Below are 27,526 nucleotides of genomic sequence, written 5' to 3'. Positions count from 1 at the left end.
TGACTGACGTGCCCAAAGTAAACTGCCTGTTACTCAGGCCCAGAAGCCAGGATATGCATATAATTGGTATCATTGGATGGAAAACACTTTGAAGTTTGTAGAAATTTTAAAATAATGTATGAGACTATAACACAATAGATACAGTGGGGGAAAAAAGTATTTGATCCCCTGCTGATTTTGTACGTTTGCCCACTGACAAAGAAAGAATCAGTCTATAATTTTAATGGTAGGTTTATTTGAACAGTGAGAGACAGAACAACAACAAAAATATCCAGAAAAACGCATGTCAAAAATGTTATAAATTGATTTGCATTTTTATGAGGAAAATAAGTATTTGACCCCCTCTCAATCAGAAAGATTTCTGGCTCCCAGGTGTCTTTTATACAGGTAACGAGCTGAGATTAGGAGCACACTCTTAAAGGGAGTGCTCCTAACCGCAGCTTGTTACCTGTAAAAAAGACACCTGTCCACAGAAGCAATCAATCAATCAGATTCCAAACTCTCCACCATGGCCAGAACTACACGGGAGGATCTTGTCAATAATCTCAAGGCAGCTGGGACCATAGTCACCAAGAAAACAATTGGTAACACATTATGCCGTGAAGGACTGAAATCCTGCAGCGCCCGCAAGGTCCCCCTGCTCAAGAATACATATACATGCACATCTGAAGTTTGCCAATGAATGACTCAGAGGACAACTGGTGAAAGTGTTGTGGTCAGATGAGACCAAAATGGAGCTCTTTGACATCAACTCAACTCGCCGTGTTTGGAGGAGGAGGAATGCTGCCTATGACCCCAAGAACACCATCTCCACCGTCAAACATGGAGGTGGAAACATTATGCTTTGGGGGTGTTTTTGTGCTAAGGGGACAGGACAACTTCACCGCATCAAAGGGACGATGGACGGGGCCATGTACCGTCAAATCTTGGGTGAGAACCTCCTTCCCTCAGCCAGGGCATTGAAAATGGGTCGTGGATGGGTATTCCAGCATGACAATGACCCAAAACACACAGCCAAGGCAACAAAGGAGTGGCTCAAGAAGAAGCACATTAAGGTCCTGCAGTGGTCTAGCCAGTCTCCAGACCTTAATCCCATAGAAAATCAGTGGAGGGAGCTGAAGGTTCGAGTTGCCAAACGTCAGCCTCGAAACCATAATGACTTGGAGAAGATCTGCAAAGAGGAGTGGGACAAAATCCCTCCTGAGATGTGTGCAAACCTGGTAGCCAACTACAAGAAACATCTGACCTCTGTGATTGCCAACAAGGGTTTTGCCACCAAGTACTAAGTCATGTTTTGCAGAGGGGTCAAATACTTATTTCCCTCATTAAAATGCAAATCAATTTAACATTTTTGACAAGCGTTTTTCTGGATTTTTTGTTGTTGTTATTCTGTCTCTCACTGTTCAAATAAACCTACTATTAAAATTAGACTGATCATTTGTTTGTAAGTGGGCAAACGTACAAAATCAGCAGGGGATCAAATACTTTTTTCCCCCACTGTATGGTAGGAGAAAATCCAAAGAATAACCAACCGGAATTCATTTTTTTTGAGAGCCCATGCTCTTACAATGGAAAGTATAGGGGCATTCTGAAATCTAGCTCTCAGGATGCAATTCCTATGGCTTCCACTAGAGATGCCAACTGTCTTTGTTCAAGGTTTCAGGCTTGCTTCTTCCCAAACGAGGAAGAAATTTGAGTTTTAGTGCTGGGATACAGACTTGGAAATCAGTCTGTGCGTGTGCCACGAAGAGCACGCGCACCTGCTAATATCGTTTTGCTGTTGAACATACTTCTTTCCGTATGAAATATTATAGTTTAATTACATTTTAGGGTACCTGAGGATTATACAGAAACGTATTTTGACTTGTTTTAACAAAGTTTAGCGCTAGCTTTTTGGATTCCTTTCTCTGCATGTTGAACGAGTGGATTACACAAATCGATGGCGCTAACTAAACTGACTTTTTGGGATATAAATAAGGAGGTTATCTAACAAAACGACACTACATGTTTTAGCTGGGACCCTTTGGATTGCAAATCAGAGAGATTTTCAAAAAGTGAATATTTAAATCTCTATTTGTGATTTTATGAAGCCCGTGCCGGTGGAAAAATATGTTGATGTGGGGCGCTGTCCTCAAACAATCGCATGGCATGCTTTCGCTGTAAAGCCTATTGTCAATCAGACAATGCAGTTAGATGAACAAGAACTGAAGTTTTTAACCGATATAAGACACTTGTATGTACCTAAATGTTTTATATCCATAATTTTTATGATTATTTATTTGAATTGCGCGCCCTCCAATTTCACCGGAAGTTGACGTCTAGCCCTAAGTACATTAAAATCATGTAACATTGGCAGGCACATTACAGGTTACTGCTGCTCGTTGTTCTCAGTGCTTGATTATTTAATTTGTTTTTACCTGTCATGCGTATCTTTAATAAATACAAATATTATACCATAATTTAATTATGGTTGTTACTATAGGATTATTACAATAGAAAGCACTGTACAGTACAGTAAGTGTGATCGCTTCTGTTTTTCCTACAGTACCTAGAGTATGTGGACCTGTAATAGACACTGTCTAATGTTTCTCCTCTTTTAGTATCCTAGTATTCCTATTTCACAGCTACTGCATATCTGTCCCAGTGCTGGAGTACAGCCCTGTTTTATTGATGAAGGAAAGGCATGGGGATGATGCAGCCTGGACGCTAGGGGATGGCTGTTACTTCAGCTCCAGTTCTTAAGCAGGCAGGCACACACACACACACTCACGTTCGTGCCCCACTCAACATCCTGGATCTCTGTGGGCTGATTTGTCTCAGGAAAGCCACGGTTGCTTAGTCAGAACACACACACACACACACACACACACACACACACACACACACACTGTAAAGGTTATGCAGTTGGAAAATCTCTCCTGAGCTGTCTTTAGTGTGCTGCATATGTTTATTATTGCATCTATTCAGATATGGATCACATATTCCATGCACACCTGCTCAGTGCTCAGTATCTGAACTCATTCCATCCATATTTATCATACTTTTGGAGTGACCAATCATATTTTGACTTGCAATGGGTGGGGCCTAGCCTGGGTACCAGTCACTTTAGCTAATCCATCCCTTGTACTCCATGTCATATGCCAAAGAGACAAACCTTTCTGCCCTATTCAAATATGAACATTATATCATTAATGAGTGAGGAGAACAGGGGATTTTATCCTGATTCGATCACCCTCACAGCTATCACAACAACTATGCAAATATTGGACTATCACTTTTTTTCTCTGTAGAAGAGGTGTTTTATGTTTGTCCAGATGAAACCAGTATTTCAAAAGTTGCGAGCTCATGTGTAAATTCTCAAACTAAATACATACTGCAATTCCAACCATAAAACATCTTAGCCTCAAAACGTCTTAGCCTCAAAATACAACAACTTGCCTAGCTAAATTGGAATTCTATTTGAGGCTCCACATGTTGTCGTGGAAAATATTAAGTTATTTCCAACAACCAATGAGCAACTCCGCCCTAAATCCAGTGCATATTGAACGTTGAGATTGCCGAAAGTCCAGTCTCTGTGGCAATGGCAAGGAGTGGCAAGGAGTGGAATGTTAGCTAAAGAGACTGGTACTCAGAATAAGTGGGGACCATAGCTTAGTGTGTGGCACCATTCTTCTGGAAGGCCTAGATGTCACTGACAAGCCTAGTTTTCCCATGCTTTTGTTGTAGTGCAGGGTTCCCCAACAATATTATCCACCCCCCCCCCAAGCCCCTCAAATTAATTATGAATATTTGTTTCATTAAACTGTAATACACATTTTTTAAATCAAGGACCCGAGATGCAAAAACTCACAAATGCAATGTCCCAAGGAGGAAGTTACCCTACCTAAATAACTTCATGAGGAGAGAGAATGCAGGAGACTAATAAAGCAGGCAGCGGACCATTTTGTGGTGCTGAAATGTAAAGCTGCAACTGCAGTGCAATCAATAGCAGGGGAACAGCGCCTGGTACTGAAAATATAGCTAACTTGTTAAGCAAGTGTTCCACAGCAACAGATGGAGAAAACCTACACCAGTCGAGTAATTCATTTAACAATAATCTTCATTTTAATTTGACTTTACAAAACAACAAGAGGGCTTAATTGGAGTCTATTTCTTCTGATCCTAGGCCTATATAAAATAACTTAACTGGCTGAGGTAGGCTGAGGCTTTACAGCATATTTCACAATAACAAAAATATATGGCCTAATAGAAGTCAGATTTTTTTTATTAGGCCTACTTACAGTTGCAACTGGCCAAAAATGTAGCATCCTACATAAAACAATCATTTAAAGAAAAAAAGGGGATGTCTGTATCGGGATAGCCTGCTTCTTTAATGACAAACAGAAACTACTGTCAGCTTGAGACCTAAATATCCATGGATAAGCACTCACAATAATGTTAGTATTTACTAATTACAGTCATATAGGCCACTAAGTGACTTACTCAATGGGAAAAGTTTCATTTCCCCTCGGACACGATCTTGTGGATGTCGCGTGAGATGGGTGTGATTGATGCGCAGGCTGTCCTCGATTGAAAGCCGGTTCCTGTCGAGTCTACTGCGTTCATGGAGGAAAATGAGGACTTGCAGGTGTAAGTCGATCCAAACATTGTTAGCACATATAATGCAAGCTCCTTTATTGTGCTGTAGTCCTCTGAGGATTACACCCAAAACGCACACAAGGATTCAGCCCTCCTGAGCTCATCCTTGATTTGGTTCGATGTCTTGAATTCAATCAGCTCAGATTAAATTGCAGTCTCATCCAGCGAGGGCATCATTTTCTTAGCAATGGAGGAGAACTCTCCACCTGGGCGGACTGTGAGAGGATCACGTACAAACGCAATGATATCCGTGGGCATGGTGTAGTCTTCAAATCTGGTGGAGAAGTTCTCTCTCAGCTACTTGATGAAATCTTCCATCACCTCTGTGACAATGCTGCGGCCTGGTCCCTCTGCCTTTCATTACTTCAGTTTGCTGAAGTGCAGTAGCCTTCCAGATGGCAAGTCCAAATCAAACAACTCAAGCTTCCTCGTAATGGCCTCAAATTTTTCCACCATGTCCACGACTGTTTTCACTCTTTCTTTTAACTGGAGATTTAACCCGTTTAAGTGACAGAATATGTCAGCCAAAAAAAGCCGTGTTTGTAGCTTGCAGTTAACTCTTCAATGTTTCTGCGTCGAGCCTGTCTGGGGCGGGAAGGCCACTTTGAAAGTTCCATTGTTAGATTTATAATGACGTCTGAGATTGAATCCCTCGCAAACAGCGACATTTTCATTGCAAATAAGACACACTGGCTTGACATTGGGAAAAGATGGTAAGGATGAAGGCATATTTCTCCGTACATTCATCCCTGAAACAGATTGTCTAGTTTGAGAAACAGACGCCTCACAAGTCTTCAACTGGCAGCTTCATTAAATAGTATGCACAAAACTCCAGTCTCAACGTCAACAGTGAAGAGGCGACTTCGGGATGCTGGACTTCTAGGCAGAGTTGCAAAGAAAAAGCCATATCTCAGACTGGCCAATTAAAAGAAAGGATTAAGATGGGCAAAAGAACACGGACACTGGACAGAGGAACTCTGCCTAGAAGGCCAGCATCCCAGAGTTGCCTCTTCACTGTTGACATTGAGACTGGTGTTTTGCAGGTACTATGTAATGAAGCTGCCAGTTGAGGACTAGTGAGGCGTCTGTTTCTCAAACTAGACACTCTAATGTACTTGTCCTCTTGCTCAGTTGTGCACCGGGGCCTCCCAGTCCTCTTTTTATTCTGGTTAGAGCCAGTTTGCACTGTTCTGTGAAGGGAGTAGTACAAAACGTTGTACGAGATCTTCAGTTTCTTGGCAATTTCTCGCATGGAATAGCCTTCATTTCTCAGAACAAGAATAGACTGACGAGTTTCCGAAGAAAGTACTTTGTTTCTGGACATTTTGAGCCTGTAATCAAACCCACAAATGCTGATGCTCCAGATACTCAAGTAGTCTAGAGAAGGCCAGTTTTATTGCTTCTTTAAATCAGAACAGTTTTCAGCTGTGCTAACATAATTGCAAAAGGGTTTTCTAATGATCAATTAGCCTTTTAAAATTATAAACTTGGATTAGCTAACACAACGTGCCATTGGAACACAGGAGTGATGGTTGCTGATAATGGGCCTCTGTATGCCTATGTAAATATTCCATAAAATAATCTGCCGTTTCCAGCTACAATAGTCATTTACAACATTAACAATGTCTACACTGTATTTCTGATCAATTTGATGTTATTTTAAAAACCTCTTACATCTACACGTTCCGCTAGCGGAACGTCTGCTCCAATATCCAATGATGGGCGGGGCGCGAAATTCAAACTCCTCTAAATCCGAAAACTTACACTTTTCAAACATATGACTATGTTACAGCTATTTAAAGACAAGACTCTCCTTTATCTAACCAAACTGTCCGATTTCAAAAAGGCTTTACAGCGAAAGCAAAACATTAGATTATGTCAGCAGAGTACCCAGCCAGGAATAATCACACAGCCATTTTTCAAGCTAGCATATCATGTCACATAAACCCAAACCATATCTAAATGCAGCACTAACCTTTGATGATCTTCATCAGATGACACACCTAGGACATTGTGTTATACAATACATGCATGTCTGTTCAATCAAGTTCATATTTATATCAAAAACCAGCTTTTTACATTAGCATGTGACGTTCAGAACTAGCATTCCCACCGAACACTTCCGGTGATTTTACTAAATTACTCACGATAAACGTTCACAAAAAGCATAACAATTATTTTAAGAATTATAGATACAGAACTCCTCTATGCACTCGATATGTCCGATTTTAAAATAGCTTTTCGGATGAAGCACATTTTGCAATAATGTAAGTACATAGCCCGGCGTTACAGGGCTAGCTATTTAGACACCCTGCAAGTTTAGCCTTCACCAAAATCACATTTCCTATAAGAAAAATGTTCTTACCTTGCTTGTTCTTCATCAGAATACACTGCCAGGACTTCTACTTCAATAACAAATGTAGGTTTGGTCCCAAATAATCCATCGTTATATCCAAACAGCGACGTTTTGTTCGTGCGTTCTAGACACTATCCCAACGCTAAATCTCGGCCACGAGCATGACGCAAAATATGACAAAAAATTTCTAAATATTCCATTACCGTACTTCGAAGCATGTCAACCGCTGTTTAAAACCAATATTTATGCAATTTATCTCGTAGAGAAGCGATAATATTCCGACCGGGAATCTGCCTGTCTGTAAACTGAGGAAAAAACCGAAAGCCGGGGGCGGGGCGTGTCACGCGCCTAAGGCTTAGTCCATTGACTGACCACTCAGCTTTTGCTCTCGTGTGCTTCAGCCAGGGCTTTGAATTACATCATTCCTGTTTTTCCCGGGCTGTGAGACTCCATTGTTGACGTGAGAAGTGTCACGTAAGAGCAGAGATCCTTTGTAAACGATAGAGAGAATCAAGAAGGGCAAGAAATGTTCAGACAGGGTACTTCCTGAACAGAAGCATCTCAGGTTTTTGCCTGCCATAGGAGTTCTGTTATACTCACAGACACCATTCAAACAGTTTCAGAAACTTTGGAGTGTTTTCTCTCCAAAGCTAATAATTATATGCATATTCCAGTTTCTGGGCAGGACTAATAATCAGATTAAATCGGGTACGTTTTTTATCCAGCCGTGAAATTACTGCCCCCTAGATGTAAGAGGTTAATGGACAAAAAAAATGTGCTTTTCTTTCAAACAAGGACATTTCTAAGTGACCCCAAACTTTTGAACGGTATTGTAGGTCTCCATAGCCTTGGTCTCAGGACCCAACAGAGCGTAGTCATCCCCGGGGTGGTGTGGTGCCTGGGAGAAGGTCGATCCCGCAGTCATAGGGTTGGTGCGGAGGAAGTGAAGTGGCCCAAGCCTTACTGAAACCTCCCGGACATCCTGGTACTCCGCGAGAATGGCGGAGAGGTCCGGGGCAACTTCCGAGCCACCAGGAAGACGTCCCGGGGCAGGCTGCGCTGACTTCAGACAATGGGCGTGGCATAACGGGCTCCAACCCATAATGGCACCAGCAGTCTATGATGGGATTGTGTTGCTGGAGCCAAGAGAATCCCAATACCACGGGAACTTGAGATGTAATCAGCATAAATTGGATTGCCTTGCTGTGGTTCCCTGATACTCATAGGTTGATGAGAGTGGTATTGTGAGTGACTCGACCTATAGAGCGCCCATCCAGCGCTCTAACGTCCATGGGAATGGAGAAGTGCTGAGTGGGGATGCCCAGCTCGGACGCCAGGGTACCGTTTAAAATACTCTCCTCAGAGTCGATGAGTACCCGAAGAGATTGACTGGTTCCCCTACATCAGGATGGCATGGAAAGGGGTGTGAGTAAGGGGAGAGGAAAAGTTCTCCATATGGCCCACCAGAATACTCACCCCTTCTTGATGAGCCTGGGTTTTTAAATGGGCAGGTAGCTACAAAATGTCCCGTAGCTCCACAATATAGACAGCTCTGGGTGTGGAGTCGGCGTTAGCGCTCAGCCGGAGTCAATCTAGTCCTGCCCAGGTGCATGGACTCTGAAGGAGGCGAGTCGGCAGCCCTCAGTGATTCCCGAGAGAACTTTGGTGATGTCGGGTTCACTCGGACATGTAGACTTCCGGGGTCTCCGGGATTCTTTGGATGCGAGGTGAGAATCGAGGGCGAATGAGGTCGACAGGGCACCGATTCCCTCTCCCTTCTACGTTCTCGAAGCCACCCATCGATCCGGATGGTCAAGGCTATGAGGGAGTCAAGGTCCATGGGCAGCTCCCGGGCTGCGAGCTCATCTTTGATCACCTCTGATAATCTGTGAAGAAACATGTTGAATAATGCTTCCGGGTTCCAGGCACTCTCAGCCGCCAACGTGCGAAAATCCACTGCATAGTCTGCCACACACCAGGAGTCTTGACGTAGCTGGAGCAGCTTACGAGCAGCCACTCTCCCGGACAACAGAGAATCAAACATCTTCCGAACTTCCGCCACGAACCCCTCCAGACTGAGGCAGAGTGCGGACTGTTGCTCCCACACCACCATGGCCCAGGCGAGTGCCCTCCCAGACATCAGTGTTATAATGTACGCTATCCTCGAGCGGCCCGAGGGGAACGAAGAAGGCTGCAGCTCAAAAATGAGGGAGCACTGGGAGAGAAAAGCCCGGCAGGTTCCTGAATCTCCAGCGTAGCGCTCCGGAGGAGGTAAGCGGGGTTCTCGGGACACTGGGGTAGGCTGGGAGATTACAGGTGTGACCCTCTTCCCAGTGGGGAATCCACAGAATTGCTTTAGCAATGTATAGAATGCCTGGTCATGGCGTTCTACCAGTGTATGGAGTCCCTCCATAAGACATTGCAGTAACTCCTTGTGTCTTCCAATGGTGGCTCCTTGCAGGGAGACAGCATTGTGGAGCTGGTCTGTGTCTGCTGGGTCAGTCATGGCCAGTTCGTACTATCAGAACTCAGGATAAGACCCAGATGCAGACAGCTCAAGTCACAGATGTTTATTGACCCGAACAGGGGGCAGGCAAAAGACAGGTCAAAGGCAGGCAGAGGTCCATAATCCAGGGCAGAGTCAATAAGGTACAGAACAGCAGGCAGGCTCTGGGTCAGGACAGGCAGAGGTTCGTAAACGGGTCAGAGTCAGGCAGGTACAGAATGGTCAGAACCGGGGAAACAGAACTTGAGAAAGCAGGTAGACGGGAAAACATGCTGGTAAGACCTGACAAGACAAGACAAACTGGCAAAAGAGAGTACACAGGTATAAATGCACTGGGGATAATGAGGAAGATGAGCGACACCTGGAGGGGGTGGAGACAAGCACAAAGACAAGTGGAACAGATCAGGTTGTGACACTTTTTTAACATCACATGCAACCAAACAGGTCCTGCAAGCTCTGTATTTGCCACATCTTGACTATTGCCCAGTTGTATGGTCAGGTGTGGAAAAAAGACAGAAAATAGCTGCAGCTGGCCCAGAACAGAGCAGCATGTCTGGGCCTCAAATGTACACAGAGGGACAATGTCAATAACATGCATGTCAGTCTCTACTGGTTCGGAATGGAGGAGAGATTGACAGGATCACTGCTGGTCTTTGTAAGAAGTATTGATGTTCTGAAAGTACCGAATTGTCTGTTCAACCAGTTAACCTTTTACTGCAGTGGGCTAAATTAGGGTCACACAGTGTGTTTTTCTTGGTAGTCTTAAACAAATCTACTTTGAAACAAAAGTGTACACCTCACTCACTGCAATGGGCTTAAAAAAAGAAGACACCTGTACCATGTCAGATATAGAGTTGAAATGTATTCAATGGAGTTTGCATTCAAATATATATACACATACACACACACACGTCACAGAAGACTGAAATCTAACAAAACCATTTGACATAGAAACACGGGATTTTCAGCAGTTTTTCATAATGTTTATTAATTATTCAATTATGGAAAACATAACATTCCACCCATGAGGCCACTAGAAGGCGATTTGGTCATTTGACTGTAGGAAAGGGGTACCACACAGCTGAAAAGCCCATACATACCCCACAAGACAAACAATCAGGGGTCTTTTCAGAGTCCCAAGTCCAGAAAAGAGGCTGGGAGACGTACAGAACTGTATAGAGCAATGACTACATGGAATTCTCTTCCACCTCAGATAATTCAGGTAAGCAATACATCAGTTTTAAAACAGATAAAACACCACTTCAAAGAGCAACACAGACTGTGAAGACACACACACACGACATGAGTATTTTTCATTTGTTATTTTTCTTTATTTTAAATAGTTGTATTGTTCTTTAGTCGTAGTGTTCTTAGTTTACATTTGTGTTGATGTTTCCTGTCCATTAGTGTTCTGTATTTTGTCATGTTCTATGTTTTGTTTGGATCCCAGGAAGAATAGCTGCTACTTCTTCAACAGCTAATGGGGACCCGAATAAAAATCTGAAAATCATCACTCAGTGTCGGGTGTAAAATCATGCTCACTCACTTTGACTTCCCTTCCCTGTGTGTTGTATATATAAAAAAAATCCTCCACTCACCTGATGCAGACAGTTTCTTATGACGCTTCATGCAGTCCTTGTCTTTCACACAAGGCTCCTCCTTGACTAATACAGTGCCTTGCAAAAGTATTAACCCCCTTGGTGTTTTTCCTATTTTGTTGCATTACAACCTGTAATTTAAATGAATTTTTATTTGGATTTCATGTAATGGACATACACAAAATAGTCCAAATTGGTGAAGTGAAATGGAAAAAGAAGTGCAAGAAAATGTAAAACTGAAAAGTGGTGGGTGCATATGTATTCACCCCCTTTGCTATGAAGCCCCTAAATAATATCTGGTGCAACCAATTACCTTCAGAAGTCACATAATTAGTTAAATAAAGTCCACCTGTGTGCAATCTAATTGTCACATGATCTGTCACATGACCTCAGCATATATACACCTGTTCTGAAAGGCCCCAGAGTATGTAACACCACTAAGCAAGGCGCACCACCAAGCAAGTGACACTATGAAGACCAAGGAGCTCGCCAAACAGGACAGGGACAAAGTTGTGGAGAAGTACAGATCAGGGTTGGGTTATAAAAAAATATCCAAAACTTTGAACATTCCAAGGAGCACCATTACATCCATTATTACAAAATTGAAAGAATAGTGCACCACAACAAACCTGCCAAGAGAGGGCTGCCTGCCAAAACTCACGGACCAGGCAAGGAGGGCATTAGTCAGAGGCAACAAAGCCACCAAAGATAACCCTGAAGGAGCTGCAAAGCTCCACAGCAGAGATTGGAGTATCTGTCCATAGGACTATTTTAAGCCGTACACTCCACAGAGCTGGGCTTTACGGAAGAGTGGTCAGAAAAAAGACATTGCTTAAAGAAAAAAATAAGCAAAGACATTTGGTGTTCGCCAAAAGGCATGTGGGAGACTCCCCAAACATATGGAAGAAGGTACTCTTGTCAGATGAGACTAAAATGTAGCTTTTTGGCCATCAAGGAAAATGCTATGTTTGGCGCAAACCCAACACCTCTCATCACCCAGAGAACATCATCCACACAGTGAAGCATGGTGGTGGCAGCATCATGCTGTGGGGATGTTTTTCATCAGCAGGGAGTGGGAAAATGGTCAGAATTGAAGGAATGTTGGATGGTGCTAAATACAGGGAAGTTCTTGAGGGAAACCTGATTCAGTCTTCCAGAGATTTGAGAGGGGACGGAGGTTCACCTTCCAGCAGGACAATGACCCTAAGCATACTGCTAAAGCAACCCTTGAGTGGTTTAAGGGGAAACATTTAAATGTCTTTGAATGGCCTAGTCAAAGCCCAGACCTCAATCCATTTGAGAATCTGTGGTGTGACTTAGATTGCTGTACACCAGCAGAACCCATCCAACTTGAAGGAGCTGGAGCAGTTTTGCCTTGAAGAATGGGCAAAAATCCCAGTGGCCAGATGTGCCAAGCTTATAGAGACATACCAAGAGACTTGCAGTTGTAATTGCTGCAAAAGGTGGCTCTACAGAGTATTGGCATTGGGTGGGATGAATAGTTATGCACGCTCAAGTTCTGATTTTTTTGGTCTTATTTCTTGTTTATTTCACACAAAATATTTTGCATCTTCAAAGTGGTAGGCATGTTGTGTAAATGAAATGATACAAACCCCCCAAAAATCTATTTTAATTCCAGGTTGTAAGGCAAAAAAATAGGAAAAATGCCAAAGGGGGTGAATACTTTCGCAAGCCACTGTAGCTCCCTAATAATGTGAAAAATGCATTTTTACTGAAGGATATACAGTACTGTGATTTCTCTCTCTGCAGGGTCGATTTGACTATGCCAAGACAAACGACTCAGTTCCACCCTCATCTATTGTAGTTGTTTGTCTGCAGGGCGCTGTTTGATGTAATGTTGGTTCTCCTCCAGGGCTCTGTTTGACTATAACAGGACAAAGGACTCTGAGCTGCCCAGCCAGGGGCTTAACTTCCACTTTGGAGACATCCTTCACGTGGTGAATGCCTCCGATGACGAGTGGTGGCAGGCGAGGCACATGACCCACGAAGAAGAGGTAGATGAGGTCGGAGTCATCCCCAGCAGGAGGAGGTGAGGGGTCAGGGTTGCTCAGGTTAGAAGCTGACTACAGGCACAGATCTAGGGATGGGCAACAGGCCAGTCCCTGATCAACACTAGACTTCTCAACCTTAAATCTTATTTTAGGAGATTGGCCAAAAAAAGCTTGAATTAGTAGGCATCTTGTCAGTTAGCATGGCATTACTTTAAATAAGCCCTCTTACTCACCAGACTCAGCTGTCTGGTGAATTCAGTTTTAAAACCCTATTGCATGTCCTGTGCTTGCTCACAGAGTACTCAGTGTGTGTGTGTGTGTGTGTGTATCGGCACAGCCCAGTGCTGGTCTTATCCCTGGACACAGCATGGTGCCACTGCGACTGGCAATGCACCGTAAGGCCAACATGGGGGCAGAGAGTATGTTTTCATACAACCACTATTTTTTTTTGTTTAGCCAAGGATTGTACTGAGGTGTCATACTAGTCTTTCAATTAAAAAAAAGATCCAGTCGAAACAAACGCACCCATTAGCCTTACACTTCCTATGTTAAATCAGCTGTTTCATTTTAGACTTGAGTCTTTCTCTGTATTTCTCTCTTACTCTGTGTCACTGTCAAGCTTCCCCTCTATTTCCTCCCTCCGTCGCTCTCTCACCTGGAAGAGGAGTGATGGACAGATAATTGACTTCTCACCTGACTCTGTTTCATGGCAGCAGTTGCAGGGTGTTTTGTAGAAAGTTGTATATCATGAGAGTAGGAGTCTATGTCAAAGCATGAGTCATTGTGTGGATAGGCCAACAGGATTGCAGATTTCTACGATATGGTTGCAGTGTGAACCTATTTATCTTGAGCATGGCAATGTAAAACTGTTTCTGATGCTTGCTATTGTGAAGGAAATTAAGATGAATATAGCCTGTAAAAAAAGAAATAAGAAAAGAGAGCCTGTAGCAGCCATTGAATGGCCATGCTTTGAAGAGTAGCTTGTGGCCGCTGTTAACCCAAGTGAAAGCTTAAAGGAAAGCTGTACTACACTAGCTGTTGATGCAGAGCAGAAGACAGTTAGCTTCTCTTATCTGGAGCTCTGTGTTCTTTTACTCTTCTCACTCCCGCTCTCCAAGGCATTGACACATTCTCCTGTGATGTCCTCATTATAAAGGAAACTAAGAAATAGGAGGGAAAGTATTTACATTCTAAACTAAAGCTTTATAGAGCTCTGTAGAATTGCTTTGTAGGATTAAATACAAAGAAAAGGCAATGCAAAGAGTCACATTGTTTTCTAAACATTTTTAAGAACGATTTGGATTCTGAAAATATTTCCTTCGGGGTCTCATTTAAGTGAAATGAAAATGTAGCAGGGACTTAATTACTGGTAGATAAAGTATCTTCAGGTGCTGTGTTGTAATGTTGCGTCCAAGGCTCACTTAGAGGGAAATAAAAAGGTTTCCCTCAAGGCAACTGCTTTTATTCTTCTCATTACTGAATCACCCCTTTCCTCTCTACTCATCAATCTCAGCAGGGTACTGTGGAAGTTACTATAGAGATGGAACCGGGATTTGAGTCTTCACACACGCAATATCCCGGCAAAAAAATACCTGGCTTGTTTCAAGGCACGATTATGTTAAATGTTTCATCAGTGACCCATGGGTGTAGCTTTCACTCCCTCGCTTCTCTTCTCAGCCCCTCTCTCTCTCTTCTCTCCTGCAGGTTAGAGAAAAAAGACAGAGCGCGGTTAAAGACTGTCAAATTCAATGCCAGGTCTCAAGACAAAGGGGTGAGTTGATCTCTGTTACATTATCAGTGCTGTTATGGAAATATTGCTTACAATGTAGCAGACGGGGGGCCGGGCTGGCCCACAAGTGACAAAAGTGTGAAGTAACACAAGCTTAGACCAAGATGGACCTTTCTCCAAGGAAACGACCCCAGACTTTTATCCAGGAAAAGAAACAGAATGCGCCACAGCGCTGGGTAACAGTAAAACCAAACCAAAAACCTAGCTCCTCTTTGAGCCAGTTTAAACAGCCACCACTCAACCTCCAAGCTAATTATATTCAGGTGTGTGTAATTAAGCTCTTACCCTTCAGGGCCATCCTCTATCCTGGCAAGCAGATGTAGCCAACGCGCAGGAATATACCAGCCATCACACACCCACACTCTCACTCCATCACAACAATAACATACTCTTCAAGATAGTTAGGTTTGCAAACGTTTTTAAGATAGTTTAAGCTTTGTTAAAATCCATAAACACTTGAGTAAATATGGTCCTAAAACTAAATATCACATCATTACAAACTTAATCTCATCTAATATTATCCCAGGTGTTGTTCAGAGCAGCATAATGATATCTCCATTCCTTCCCTATATAGAGCTAATTAATGTGTTACCTGCTCAGAAACCATAGTCTAGTCACAGTTCGGTGCACAATCATTATCAGAAAGAACACTGACCTCTCAAAACTGAGCATGCAAGTATTCTTATGACTTTATTTTTTATGTTTTTAAGCTTTAAGGGCAGAGTACTAAACTTCAGATCCACACAGATTTCAAGTTGTTATTTATTATTTTCTATCCATATAACCAAAATGAATGTACTAATATCTGACTGGCTGAGGCTGTCTGTGTAAGTCTGAGGCTGCATGTCTACCGTGACCACTGTCCAGTTCTCCGGGTGGCTGGTCTCAGACGATCCTGCAGGTGAAGAAGCCGGATGTGGAGGTCCTGGGCTGGCATGGTTATAGATGTCTGCGGTTGTGAGGCCGGTTGGACGTACTGCCAAATTCTCTAAAATGACGTTGGAGGCGGCTTATGGTAGATAAATGAACATTCAATTCTCTGGCAACAGCTCTGGTTGACATTCCTGCAGTCAGCATGCCAATTGCATGCTCCCTCAACTTGAGACATTTGTGGCATTGTGTTGTGTGACAAAACTGCACATTTTAGTGGCCTTTTATTGTCCCCATCACAAGGTGCACCTGTGTAATGATCATGTCGTTTAATCAGCTTCTTGATATGCCACACCTGTCAGGTGGATGGATTATCTTGGCAAAGTAGAAATGATCCCTAACAGGGATGTAACAAAATTTGTTCTCCAAATTTGAGAGAAATATGCTTTTTGTGTGTATGGAACATTTCTGGGATCTTTTATTTCAGTTAATGAAACTACTTTACATGTTGCATTTATATTTTTGTTCAGTGTACATCACCAATGTTTTAAAATATCACCAGCTGAAAAACCATCAACATTTTTGTCCAGCTTCTGTGACCAGTTTGGACACATTATGTGCAATGCCCATTGCATGAAAGGTGTAATTGACTGTAGGAAGCCTGTTTAGCAACATTAACTTTGTTTAGCAACATAATTTTGTCAAACAAATATTAGCCACAGAGAGACTCAACTTTCAAAAGTTTTCCCTTTTAACACTGTCAGCATTTCCCTTTACTGTGGCAATTGTGATCGAATCAACGCAATATTAGCCGCTTTAAATGCAACATACCGAAACAAGACTTAGTATGCCAAACTATGCAAGAGTTTATGCAACAGAATCGGAGTAGGATTCTGTTGCATTGACACACAGGACTCAGCCCGTACTCTACACAGACCTGTGCAGCACAACTAATCAGAGTTGCAGTAGGCCTATGTGCAAATAGACCATTGCTATATATGGATCTGTGCCCTTTACTTTGAACTGGACTGTTTACAGCATGAGCGGTCGTGAGTAGATGTGTGTATGATTCAGAGGGGTTGGGTAAATGCGTAGTACACATTTCAGCCCTTCTGTTTTGAGATCTAAGGGAGAGCTGCATGCAGCCAAGTGCAAATTGTTAATATCCTTTGCTAGTCAGTGAGTTATTAGCCCAGTTATAGATCATTTGTAGTCAGCAATAGGGGAGGGATTGCTTCCTACAAGAGCACAAAACGTCTACATTTCTAGACAGCTTTGAAAAGTGAGTCAGGTAAAGAGCTTTTTTGTTGTTGTCTTAAACGGGCAGTGTTGTGTTTTGAGACAGGCTTGAATAAGCTAAGTAGGCAGCGAGTAGCATCATTTGTCTGATTCTCTGTAATAATGGTATGGGAATAAAAATGCAGTTTATTTTGTAAAGTGGTTTTAAAAAAAACAAACATTTTCAGTCACTTCCTTGTCTAAAGGACATGTCAGGCATGTTTTTTTTTTCAAAAGTCTTATGGAATGTAGGCCTACATTGAACACCACACATTGGCTGCTACTGTAGGCTGAAAGATAAACAGCTATTTCCATGTTAAAATGTTATGATGCATTTTCTCTTTTTTTTATGGTAGACCTACATTATAATCAAATAGCCACAGTAGCCTATTTAGACTTAGTTTTAACAAACTTAAAGCTGGAACAGCCTTAGTGTTCACAGTAAATGCGTGCTGGAAGTTGCATAAAATTTAATTTGCACTCAGCAGACCTGAAATTTGCTGAGGGTAAAAAACAATTGGGGGAGTGAACACTGGTGCTGAATACACTGTTTGTCTGTTTACCTTTCACGTGGCAAAGTCACCATGGCGATGGTAGGCTACAGCTATATACAGCGGGGTGCAAATGTATTTACACCATTTATAAAGATTAGCAATAATGATTGCATGACCTAAAATACCCCAAATAAATCATTCAAATACTGAGCTATATTGTATGCAAAAAAAGGGAAATTCTATTATTTCATACTAAAAGATTTTGTTTAACAAGTAATATATATTTTTTCTCAGGTTGGGGGTCAAAATTATTGATACCCCTAAAAATGATCTACATTCATGTGAATGCTTCCATGTGGATGCTACAAATGATTACAGGTAATCCTGAATGATTTGTGGAAGTTACGGAGGTCAAAGATCATACCCCCAAGACATGCTAACCTCCCCTGTTATTGGTAAGAGGTTAGCATGTCTTGGGGGTATGATCTTTGACCCTCTGTAACTTTCTCATAATTCATTCAGGATTATCCGTAAGCATGGTAGCATCCATATTGATGAAGACGTGTTTAGAAACATATTCTTATTTACAATAAAAGTGACTCTAAAATGACTTACATTGTTGGTTAAGGGCTTGTAAGTAAGCATTTCACAGTGCATGTGACTAACCACCTGGAATTCGATCTTATGTAGCAACATTTGAATTTCTGTTTTTTTATATTGGATGAAAGTAAAGACTCAGTGCTACAAAATGGTATATCATACACTGCATTTGAGGAAACAATGGGAAAGTAATTCTGCTTTGAAAGTTGATCAACTTGTAAACTCACTTTTGAGAACCGTCTTTAAATGTTTTGGTACTACTATTGGAGAGCCCTTTGTTTACACCCATTCAGCATTGTTCACACCCTCTTAGCCCCACCCATCTCTTTAAGGGTTGATCTGACTGTTCTGTACTAACTTGCCAGCTACTTCCAGACATCTAAGAGAGAACAGCTCACTGAACATTACTCATCCTAGCAGAGCTGGTTAGGCTGTTATGTTATCCAGAGCGTTGGTGACTGCAACTGCGCTGTCAGATTGTCCATTTGTAAATTCAGAGCGTTTCGCGTTCAGAGCGCACTGGACGCTCTGACCAATAAGTAGGGTTGTTCCAAAAGCTCTTACCTCACGACAGTCAAGCACCCAAGCAAACTGGCTAACATTGGCCAGCTACTTCCAGACACATGAGAGAACACCCCACTTTGACCATTTTACTCCCCCTAGCAGAGCTGTTTAGGCAGTTTTCATGTTATCCAGAGCATTGGTGACTGTAACTGCAGCTGGCAACAATTGAATTAGGCTTTGTGGCCGACGTTTACTGACACCGGCCATATTCAACAGGTGTTGAGTGTTCAAAAATTATTCTGCGCTCTGGCACACTAAGATAAGTCTCTTACATCTAGACGTTCCGCTAGCGAAACACCTGCTCCAATATCCAATGATAGGCGTGGCGTGAATTACAAATTCCTCAAAAATCCCAAAACTTCCATTTTTCAAACCTATGACTATTTTACACCATTTTAAAGACAAGACTCTCCTTTATCTAACCACACTGTCCGATTTCAAAAAGGCTTTACAGCGAAAGCAAAACATTAGATTATGTCAGCAGAGTACCCAGCCAGAAATAATCAGACACCCATTTTTCAAGCTAGCATATAATGTCACAAAAAACAAAACCACAGCTAAATGCAGCACTAACCTTTGATGATCTTCATCAGATGACACTCCTAGGACATTATGTTATACAATACATGCATGTTTTGTTCAAGTTCATATTTATATCAAAAACCAGCTTTTTACATTAGCATGTGACGTTCAGAACTAGCATTCCCACCGAATACTTCCGGTGAATTTACTAAATTACTCACGATAAACGTTCACAAAAAACATAATTATTTTAAGAATTATAGATACAGAACTCCTTTATGCAATCGCGGTGTCCGATTTTAAAATAGCTTTTCGGTGAAAGCACATTTTGCAATATTCTGAGTAGATAGCCCGGCCATCATGGCTAGCTATTTTGACACCCTCCAAGTTTGGTACTCACCAAACTCAGATTTACTATAACAAAAATTGGATTACCTTTGCTGTTCTTTGTCAGAATGCACTCCCAGGACTTCTACTTCAATAACAAATGTTGGTTTGGTTCCAAATAATCCATAGTTATATCCAAATAGCGGCGTTTTGTTCGTGCGTTCAAGACACTATCCGAAGGGTAAAGAAGGGTGACTTGCCCAGCGCGTTTCGTGACAAAAAAATTCAAAATATTCCATTACCGTACTTCGAAGCATGTCAAACGCTGTTTAAAATCAATTTTTATGCAATTTTTCTCGTAAAAAAGCGATAATATTCCAACCGGGAAACCCTGTTTTCGTTCAAAGACGAAAAAATAAAAACATGGAGTCGTCTCGTGCACGCGCCCCCAGTCTCATTGTTCTCAGATCGACCACTATCCAAATGCCATGGCCTGCAAAGTCGTCATTCAACGTTCTGGTGCCTTCTGAGAGCCTATGGGAGCGTTAGAAAATGTCACGTTACAGCAGAGATCCCCTGTTTTGGATAGAGATGATCAAGAAGGCCAAGAAATAGTCAGAGAGGGCGCTTCCTGTTTGGAATCTTCTCAGGTTTTGGCCTGCCAAATGAGTTCTGTTATACTCACAGACACCATTCAAACAGTTTTAGAAACTTTGGAGTGTTTTCTATCCAAAGCTAATAATTATATGCATATTCTAGTTTCTGGGCAGGAGTAATAATCATATTAAATTGGGTACGTTTTTTATCCGGCCGTGATAATACTGCCCCCTATCCATAACAAGTTAAGAAATGTAGCTAGTTAGGTAAACAATGAATCCCAATACATGATGTAACGTTAGTTAGCGAGCCAGCCAGCTAATGTTTACCTAACAGTACACTTTAACTTGAAATGAAAATACTTTGTCAAAATAGAGGAGTCTTTTGTAAGACATGTAGCTAGCTAAACAATGGACCATAATCACAACTCATGATGTTACTACCCTGCATGAATCTGCAGGTAGCTAACCAATCAGGTTCTATGGTTATAACTAGTCAAGCAAATGTGTCTGAGATACGAAAAATAGATCATACACATAACGTTAGCTAGCTAACGTCAGCCAGCTAACATTAGCCAGCTAACAGTACACTTGAAATGAACCCACTTTCTGTCAAAATTAGAAACATGTAATAACTGAAAGTAGCTAGCTAGACTATCTTACCAGTATACATCATGGTTGGACGCATCTCCTGTCTGATGCCATGCATGGTTGCCCTTAGTTTGGCGATGTAATCCAGACTGGTGTTTTCTCCATCTCCTTAGCTATCATACCTGAATTCCACTGATTTTTCAAAACTCGGTCCTCCAGAAATTGGAGAGCATACACAAAAGCTAGCTAACAGTACACTTTAACTTGACATTAGGTTTATGCAGATTTACTACGCGCTACATTTTTTTAAAAAGCCGCATTACCTAGACATACTGACCAGCTCCAACAGACCAATCCAAACTCATCTCTCGGCATGTCCAGCCCACTCATTATCTCAGCCAATCATGGCTAGCGGGAAGGTTGCTCACTTTTTCTGTGGCTTAACCAACAAGGCTCGTAAATTTAACAATTTTATTTGTATTTACAGATGGCATACATGTTTGATAAATCCTGTTTGGGCTAGGGGGCAGTATTGAGAATTTTGGAAAAAAATATGTGCCCATTTTTAACTGCCTCCTACACCAACTCAGAAGCTAGAATATGCATATTATTGTTCAGGTTTGGATAGAAAACCCTCTGAATTTTCTAAAACAGTTTGAATGGTGTCTGTAAGTATAACAAAACTCATATTGCAGGCAAAAACCTGTGAAAAATAGATAAAACAAAATGTGAATTTTGTGACTGTACTATTTAGTGTCATTGTTTTATAGATACCATAGTGAGAAAGGATTCAGTTCGCAACTCCTACGGCTTCCACTAGATGTCAACGATCTTTATAAAGTTGTTTGAAGCATCTGTGATGAACAGGGAGCAAATTAGAATGCAAGGAAGTTGACACGTCATCACTTCATTTTTTGCGCCTGCGCATAAATCTGAGAAGAGTGTCTTTGTCATAATCGTTTATTCTAGACACTTGATAGGTTGTGTGAAAATATTACTGATGTTTACTGATGTTTCACGTTAAAAATGGACCAAAAGATTAATACTAAACAACGTTTGACATGTTTGAACAAACGTAAATAGATTATTTACTAGGTTTTTTTTAGCTTTTCGGCGTGACTTTACACCTACCAACTCGTTTTGTGGGAGCCTACTGAACGCTAACTATTTGGTGTTATTTGGACATAAATTATGAACTTTGTCAAAAGAAACCACATTTGTTCTGGACCTGGGATCCCTGGCACTGCCTTCTGATGGAGATAATCAAAGGTAAGGGGATATTTACAATGTTATTTATCGATATTAGATGATGCTAACTGTATAGCTTAGCTTATAGCTTAGCTTATTGTTCTTAGCATAGTACCCAGTTTATTGCAAAATGTGATTTCCCAGTAAAGTTATTTTGAGATCTGGCCATTCGGTAGCAATTACGAGATGATAATATATTATTCTTTGAATGACAATATTATAATTTACCAATGTTTTCGAATAGTAATTCCGTGATTTGTAATGCTGGATTCACTGGGAGCATTCGAGCCGAAAAAAATTCTGAATTTCACAGCGACTGTAAATGCTGTTTTTGGATATAAATATGAACTTGATGGAACTAAAAATGCATGTATTGTATAACATAATGTCCTATGAGTGTCATCTGATGCAGATTGTCAAAGGTAAGTGCATAATTCTAGCTAGTTTTCTGTCTGTTGATGCCCTTCTTTGAATTGGCTAAACATTACACACTGCTATTGTCAATGTACTCTCCTAACATAACCTAACTTTATGCATTCTCCGTAAAGCCTCTGAAAATCGGACAGCGTGGTTAGATTTAGGAGATATATCTTTCAAATGGAGGAAAATAGTTGATTATTTGATTATTTGAAATGATTATTCTTGCAGTTTTGAATTCCCCGCCATGGTCACATGACAATGAATCCCAATACCGGGATAAGATCGGGATAAGATCCTCAACAGGTTTTAAGGCACATGACAGTTCACATGTCCGAGAAGGCATTTCTGCCCCCCAAAAGAACTAATTTTGAATAAATGTAAAAAAATTGGGTTCAAATGGCTCTCCTGTGAAGTTGTGACATACGCCTAGTTTCCTGAATCGGGTTACAAATTCATCCAACAAGGTTGTAGAGTCACAAGCTTGATGCAGTCATTGCGTGCTAGAAATATGGGACCAAATACTAAACTTTTGACTACTTTATTTATAAGAATCTTTAGGGGTGTCATGTCACCCCACTCCTCTGCACACTCCACTGGCTTCTAGTCGAAGCTCGTATCAAGACCCTGGTGCTTGCCCACGGAGCAGCAAGGGGAACTACACCTTCTTACCGTCAGGCTTTGCTCAAAGCCTACATCTCAACCCGAGCACTCCGTTCTGCCACCTCTGGTCCTTTGGCCCTACCACCCCTACGGGAGGTCTATGGACTGAGCCTGCGTCTCCAGTAGCTTTGCTCATTGGTTTATCAGTTGGTCAGTTTGACCATTTGGGTTCAGTGCAGCGCTGCGGTTGTGCATGACGGTTGAACAGCGTGTTGTGTTCCAGTAATGAATATCTCTCTTGTGGTTATGTCTCCTGTTGCTTTGCTCTCTGACGACTACTTCACAGGTCCCTGACGACAAAGCACTGAGTAAGTCACAAGGATTTCACTGTCACACAACCATTTGAAGCTCATCCATGGCTCCCACAGTCATATAATATTGTACTTTAAGGCTTAGCTATGACATCCAATGCATTGTCATCAAAATCTCTCTCTGTTATCCAGCCTCTATTTTGACAATCGGCTTAGTTTGATTACATAAAAACATATACACAAAACAGTGTGCTTTATTTCTATTCCGTTCAAAGCCCAAACAGTGCCTCTAAACATACATTGCATCCATGTAACACTACCCAACACTCATATTTCTAACAGATCATCTTGACATCAGCCTCTGTACACTGATCAGCATTTACACTGTGGTTAGCATTACATTATGACCAGCACACCGAGTCAGTGTGATGTCACTAAATAAATGGTGACTCGTCGGTGGGTATTGTACTGCAGATCATGTATGCTGCTTTTGCATTGTTACAGCAGGGTCCTCAATACTATTGGTATTTGTTTCCCCTTACTCAGCATAGATGGGCCATTTTTAGAGACACATAGTCTGTAGAATAATGTACTGCAGGGGACATAATAGACAGTCCTGACTCCTGTGTAGTCTAGAAGACTTAACTATGATGATCCAAAGTTTTAATCTTAAAACGAATAGAAATGAAAAATAATATAAAATCACAAAACTACAATAATGTGTGTTTGTTACAGAGGTGTCAGAATCACCTTTTTGTTGGACTTTTTCTGTTGAAAATATCCCTATTCTACCCCCTTGGCTGTGTTAAGATCCTTCAGGAGTGCTGGATGTTGTGCTAGTATGGTTTCAACCGTTAACTTAAAACATGTATTTTTAGTTCACCTTTATTTCTTCCGGTATAATCTTTTACAAGAGACCTGGTCCAAAATGGCCACAGTGTTGGAAAGAAAAACACACATGGTGTGTAAAACTCTATGACCTTGACATGGCCATGCATGAACCTTGATGTGATTTGATAGGATGACCTGCTGTGATCAAATTTTAGGATGAAAGAGGAAGGTCTCACAGATATACTTTCACGCTGCCCTTCACAAAACCTAACTTGAGAGGGTATAGTTTTTACAAAGTACAATATTCACACCTCCATTTCCAAAACGTTCCTAGCACTGCCCTCTCCTGGTGATCCTGTGTGTCTTCATGTTGTGACCTTGTATTACATTAACTCAATAGACATCAGTGGGAGTGGGTATCTGTATCTACATGTTTGTGTGATGCTGACATTCCCTTTGTTATACTTTCAGAGCATGTAACCTCTAATGCCAGTGATAGTGAAAGTAATTACCGTATGTCCTGGTGTCCCTCTCCTTCCCTCCCTCCCTCAATCCCTACCTCCGTCGACGGGCTGCCTGTATTCTTTCATCTGTTTTGCATGTCTCCATCTTCTGTTTTATGATCTATTCTGTTTGTTTGGTCTGAGCAGCATACTCCGAGGCTCACCCACGTTAGAGTCACCAAGCTACTTCAGGGATGCATGTTGAAATAGCAGTCGTATTAGGACAGTGGTTCTCAATAAGACTCATGAGACCATAGGCTTACTGGTAAAATGCCCATGCAGGGTTCTTCAGGGGTACTCTGGACAGTGCTACTGTAAATGTATTTGGTGGTACAGTAACCAAAAAAGGTTGAGAACCACTGTATTAGGGCAGTTACTGGATTGATATGAAAACAATGTAGAGCTTTACCAGTGTATTTGTGTAAGAGGAACAGAGTCTGCTGTTGTGACTGTACAGCTCGTGTTCTGCTTTCTCTACTGCAATGAAATACTTTTTAAGAAAAGCAAATCAGCTCATACGTATTCACAAGCTTCATGGCATGCATGCACATTAGCTACTCTTTTAATGTTCTGTACTGATGGAGCGAAGGGGGACATTATGTTATCTCCATTTTGATACGCACACTTATAACAGGGAAAAGGAGAATACTGCCCCCCCCCCCCACACACACACACACACACACACACAGCATGGCAACAGCTGGTCTGACTCCTAACCATAATCACAGTATCTACTGCATCGCCACTATCTGTCTAAACATGGCCGCCTGTTCTGTCCGTCCTATCAGGTGGCCAGGAGGAGTACGTCCTGTCCTACGAGCCAGTCACACAGCAGGAAGGTAAGACACAGCTTACATTATCATCTCTGTCACACATCATCTGACAGCAGCAGTATCACAGGATAGCTCAGCTCTCACTGCCCCATTAGAGTTAGTTATCTCACTTGGTTACGGTATCTTAGTTGGTTTGTTATCATAGTTACAGTAACTATCTTAGAATTAGTTTCAGTGGCTTGCGAAAGTATTCACCCCCTTGGCATTTGTCCTATTTTGTTGCCTTACAACCTGGAATTAAAATAGATTTTTGGGGGGGTTGTATCCTTTGATTTACACAACATGCCTACCACATTGAAGATGCAAAATATATTTTTTGTGAAACGAACAAGAAATAAGACAAAAAAACAGAACTTGAGCGTGCATAACTATTCATCTCCCCCCCAATGCCAATATTTTGTAGAGCCACTTTTTGCAGCAATTACAGCTGCAAGTCTCTTGGGGTATGTCTCTGAACTTGGCACATATAGCCACTGGGATTTTTGCCCATTCTTCAAGGCAAAAATGCTCCAGCTCCTTCAAGTTGGATGGGTTCCGCTGGTGTACAGCAATCGTTAAGTCACAACACATTTAAATGTTTCCCCTTAAACCACTCAAGTGTTGCTTTAGCAGTATGCTTAGGGTCATTGTCCTGCTGGAAGACGGAGGACTGAAACAGGTTTCCCTCAAGAATTTCCCTGTATTTAGCGCCATCCATCATTCCTTCAATTCTGACCAGTTTCCCAGTCCCTGTTGATGGAAAAACATGGGGATGGTGTTTTCGGGTTTGTGCCAGACATAGTATTTTACTTGATAGCCAAAAAGCAACATTTTTGTCATCTGACCAGAGTACCTTCCATATGTTTGGGGACTCTACTACATGCCGTTTGGTGAACACCAAACTTGTTTGCTTATTTTTTTTCTTTAAACAATGGCTTTTTTCTGACCACTCTTCCGTAAAGCCCAGCTGTGGAGTGTAAGGCTTAAAGTGGTCCTATGGACAGATACTCCAATCTCCGCTGTGGAGCTTTGCAGCTCCTTCAGGGTTATCTTTGGTTGCTTTTTTGCCTCTGACTAATGCCCTCCTTGCCTGGTCTGTGAGTTTTGGTGGGTGGCCCTCTCTTGGCAGGTTTGTTGTGGTGCCATATTATTTAAAACATTTTAATAATGGATGTAATGGTGCTCCGTGGGATGTTCAAAGTTTCGGATATTGTTTTTATAACCCAACCCTGATCTGTACTTCTCCACAACTTTGTCCCTGACCTGTTATGGGAGCTCCTGGGTCTTCACAGTGTCGCTTGCTTGGTGGTGTTGCAGACTCTGGGGCCTTTCAGAATGTATGTGTGTGTACAGTTGAAGTCTGAAGTTTACATAGACTTAGGTTGGAGTCATTAAAACTTGTTTTCAACCACTCCACAAATGTCTTGTTAAAACCTGTTTGGGATAGGGGGCAGTATTGAGAATTTTGGAAAAAAAATGTGCCCATTTTTAACTGCCTCCTACACCAACTCAGAAGCTAGAATATGCATATTATTGTTCAGGTTTGGATAGAAAACACTCTGAATTTTCTAAAACTGTTTGAATGGTGTCTGTGAGTATAACAGAACTCCTATGGCAGGCAAAAACCTGACAAGGTTTCAAGCAGGAAGTACCCTGTCTGACAAGGAGTCGTGCGTCTTGCATCTGTTTATTGAAAAGTAAGGATCTTAGCTGTAACGTGACAATTCCCAGGGCTCCGATAGGCTCTCAGAACCCGGGAAATAACTGAAGGTTAACGAGGCAGCCTCAGGCTGAAACACATTATCGGCTTTGGCAAGTGGCGGCTCAGAGGACCTTTGAATGAGGCGCGTGCACGATTCGCTCCTGAGGAGAAATTTTATTCGGCTGTTTAGGCTCAATGCATATTCCGGTCGGAATATTATCACTTTTCTACGAGATAAATGGCATAAAAATGGGTTTTAAACAGCGGTTGACATGCTTCGAAGTACGGTAATGGAATATTTAGACATTTTATGTCACGCCAATGCGCCATGCTCGAGACCGTGATGTAGCATTCTGAT

At 41.8% G+C, this 27,526-nt stretch overlaps 1 protein-coding gene across 8 annotated transcripts in view; it reads left to right on the top strand.

The window, feature by feature from the left end:
- The window catches only part of LOC115192178 (discs large homolog 1-like protein), a 218,006-nt gene that overhangs the window by 184,708 nt on the left and 5,772 nt on the right, over positions 1-27,526 (top strand). For all 8 annotated transcript variants that reach the window (XM_029750381.1, XM_029750384.1, XM_029750388.1 and 5 more), the window contains 4 exons: positions 12,972-13,148; positions 14,815-14,881; positions 23,356-23,377; positions 25,443-25,493. In XM_029750381.1, the coding sequence (XP_029606241.1) occupies positions 12,972-13,148; positions 14,815-14,881; positions 23,356-23,377; positions 25,443-25,493 (317 nt within the window). The remainder of the gene's footprint in view (positions 1-12,971; positions 13,149-14,814; positions 14,882-23,355; positions 23,378-25,442; positions 25,494-27,526) is intronic.

Source organism: Salmo trutta, chromosome 4 (assembly GCF_901001165.1).
Source record: "Salmo trutta chromosome 4, fSalTru1.1, whole genome shotgun sequence".
NCBI lineage: Eukaryota > Metazoa > Chordata > Actinopteri > Salmoniformes > Salmonidae > Salmo > Salmo trutta.
The sequence above is the reverse complement of the archived record's forward strand: the minus strand, read 5'-3'. Positions and strand labels throughout refer to the sequence as shown.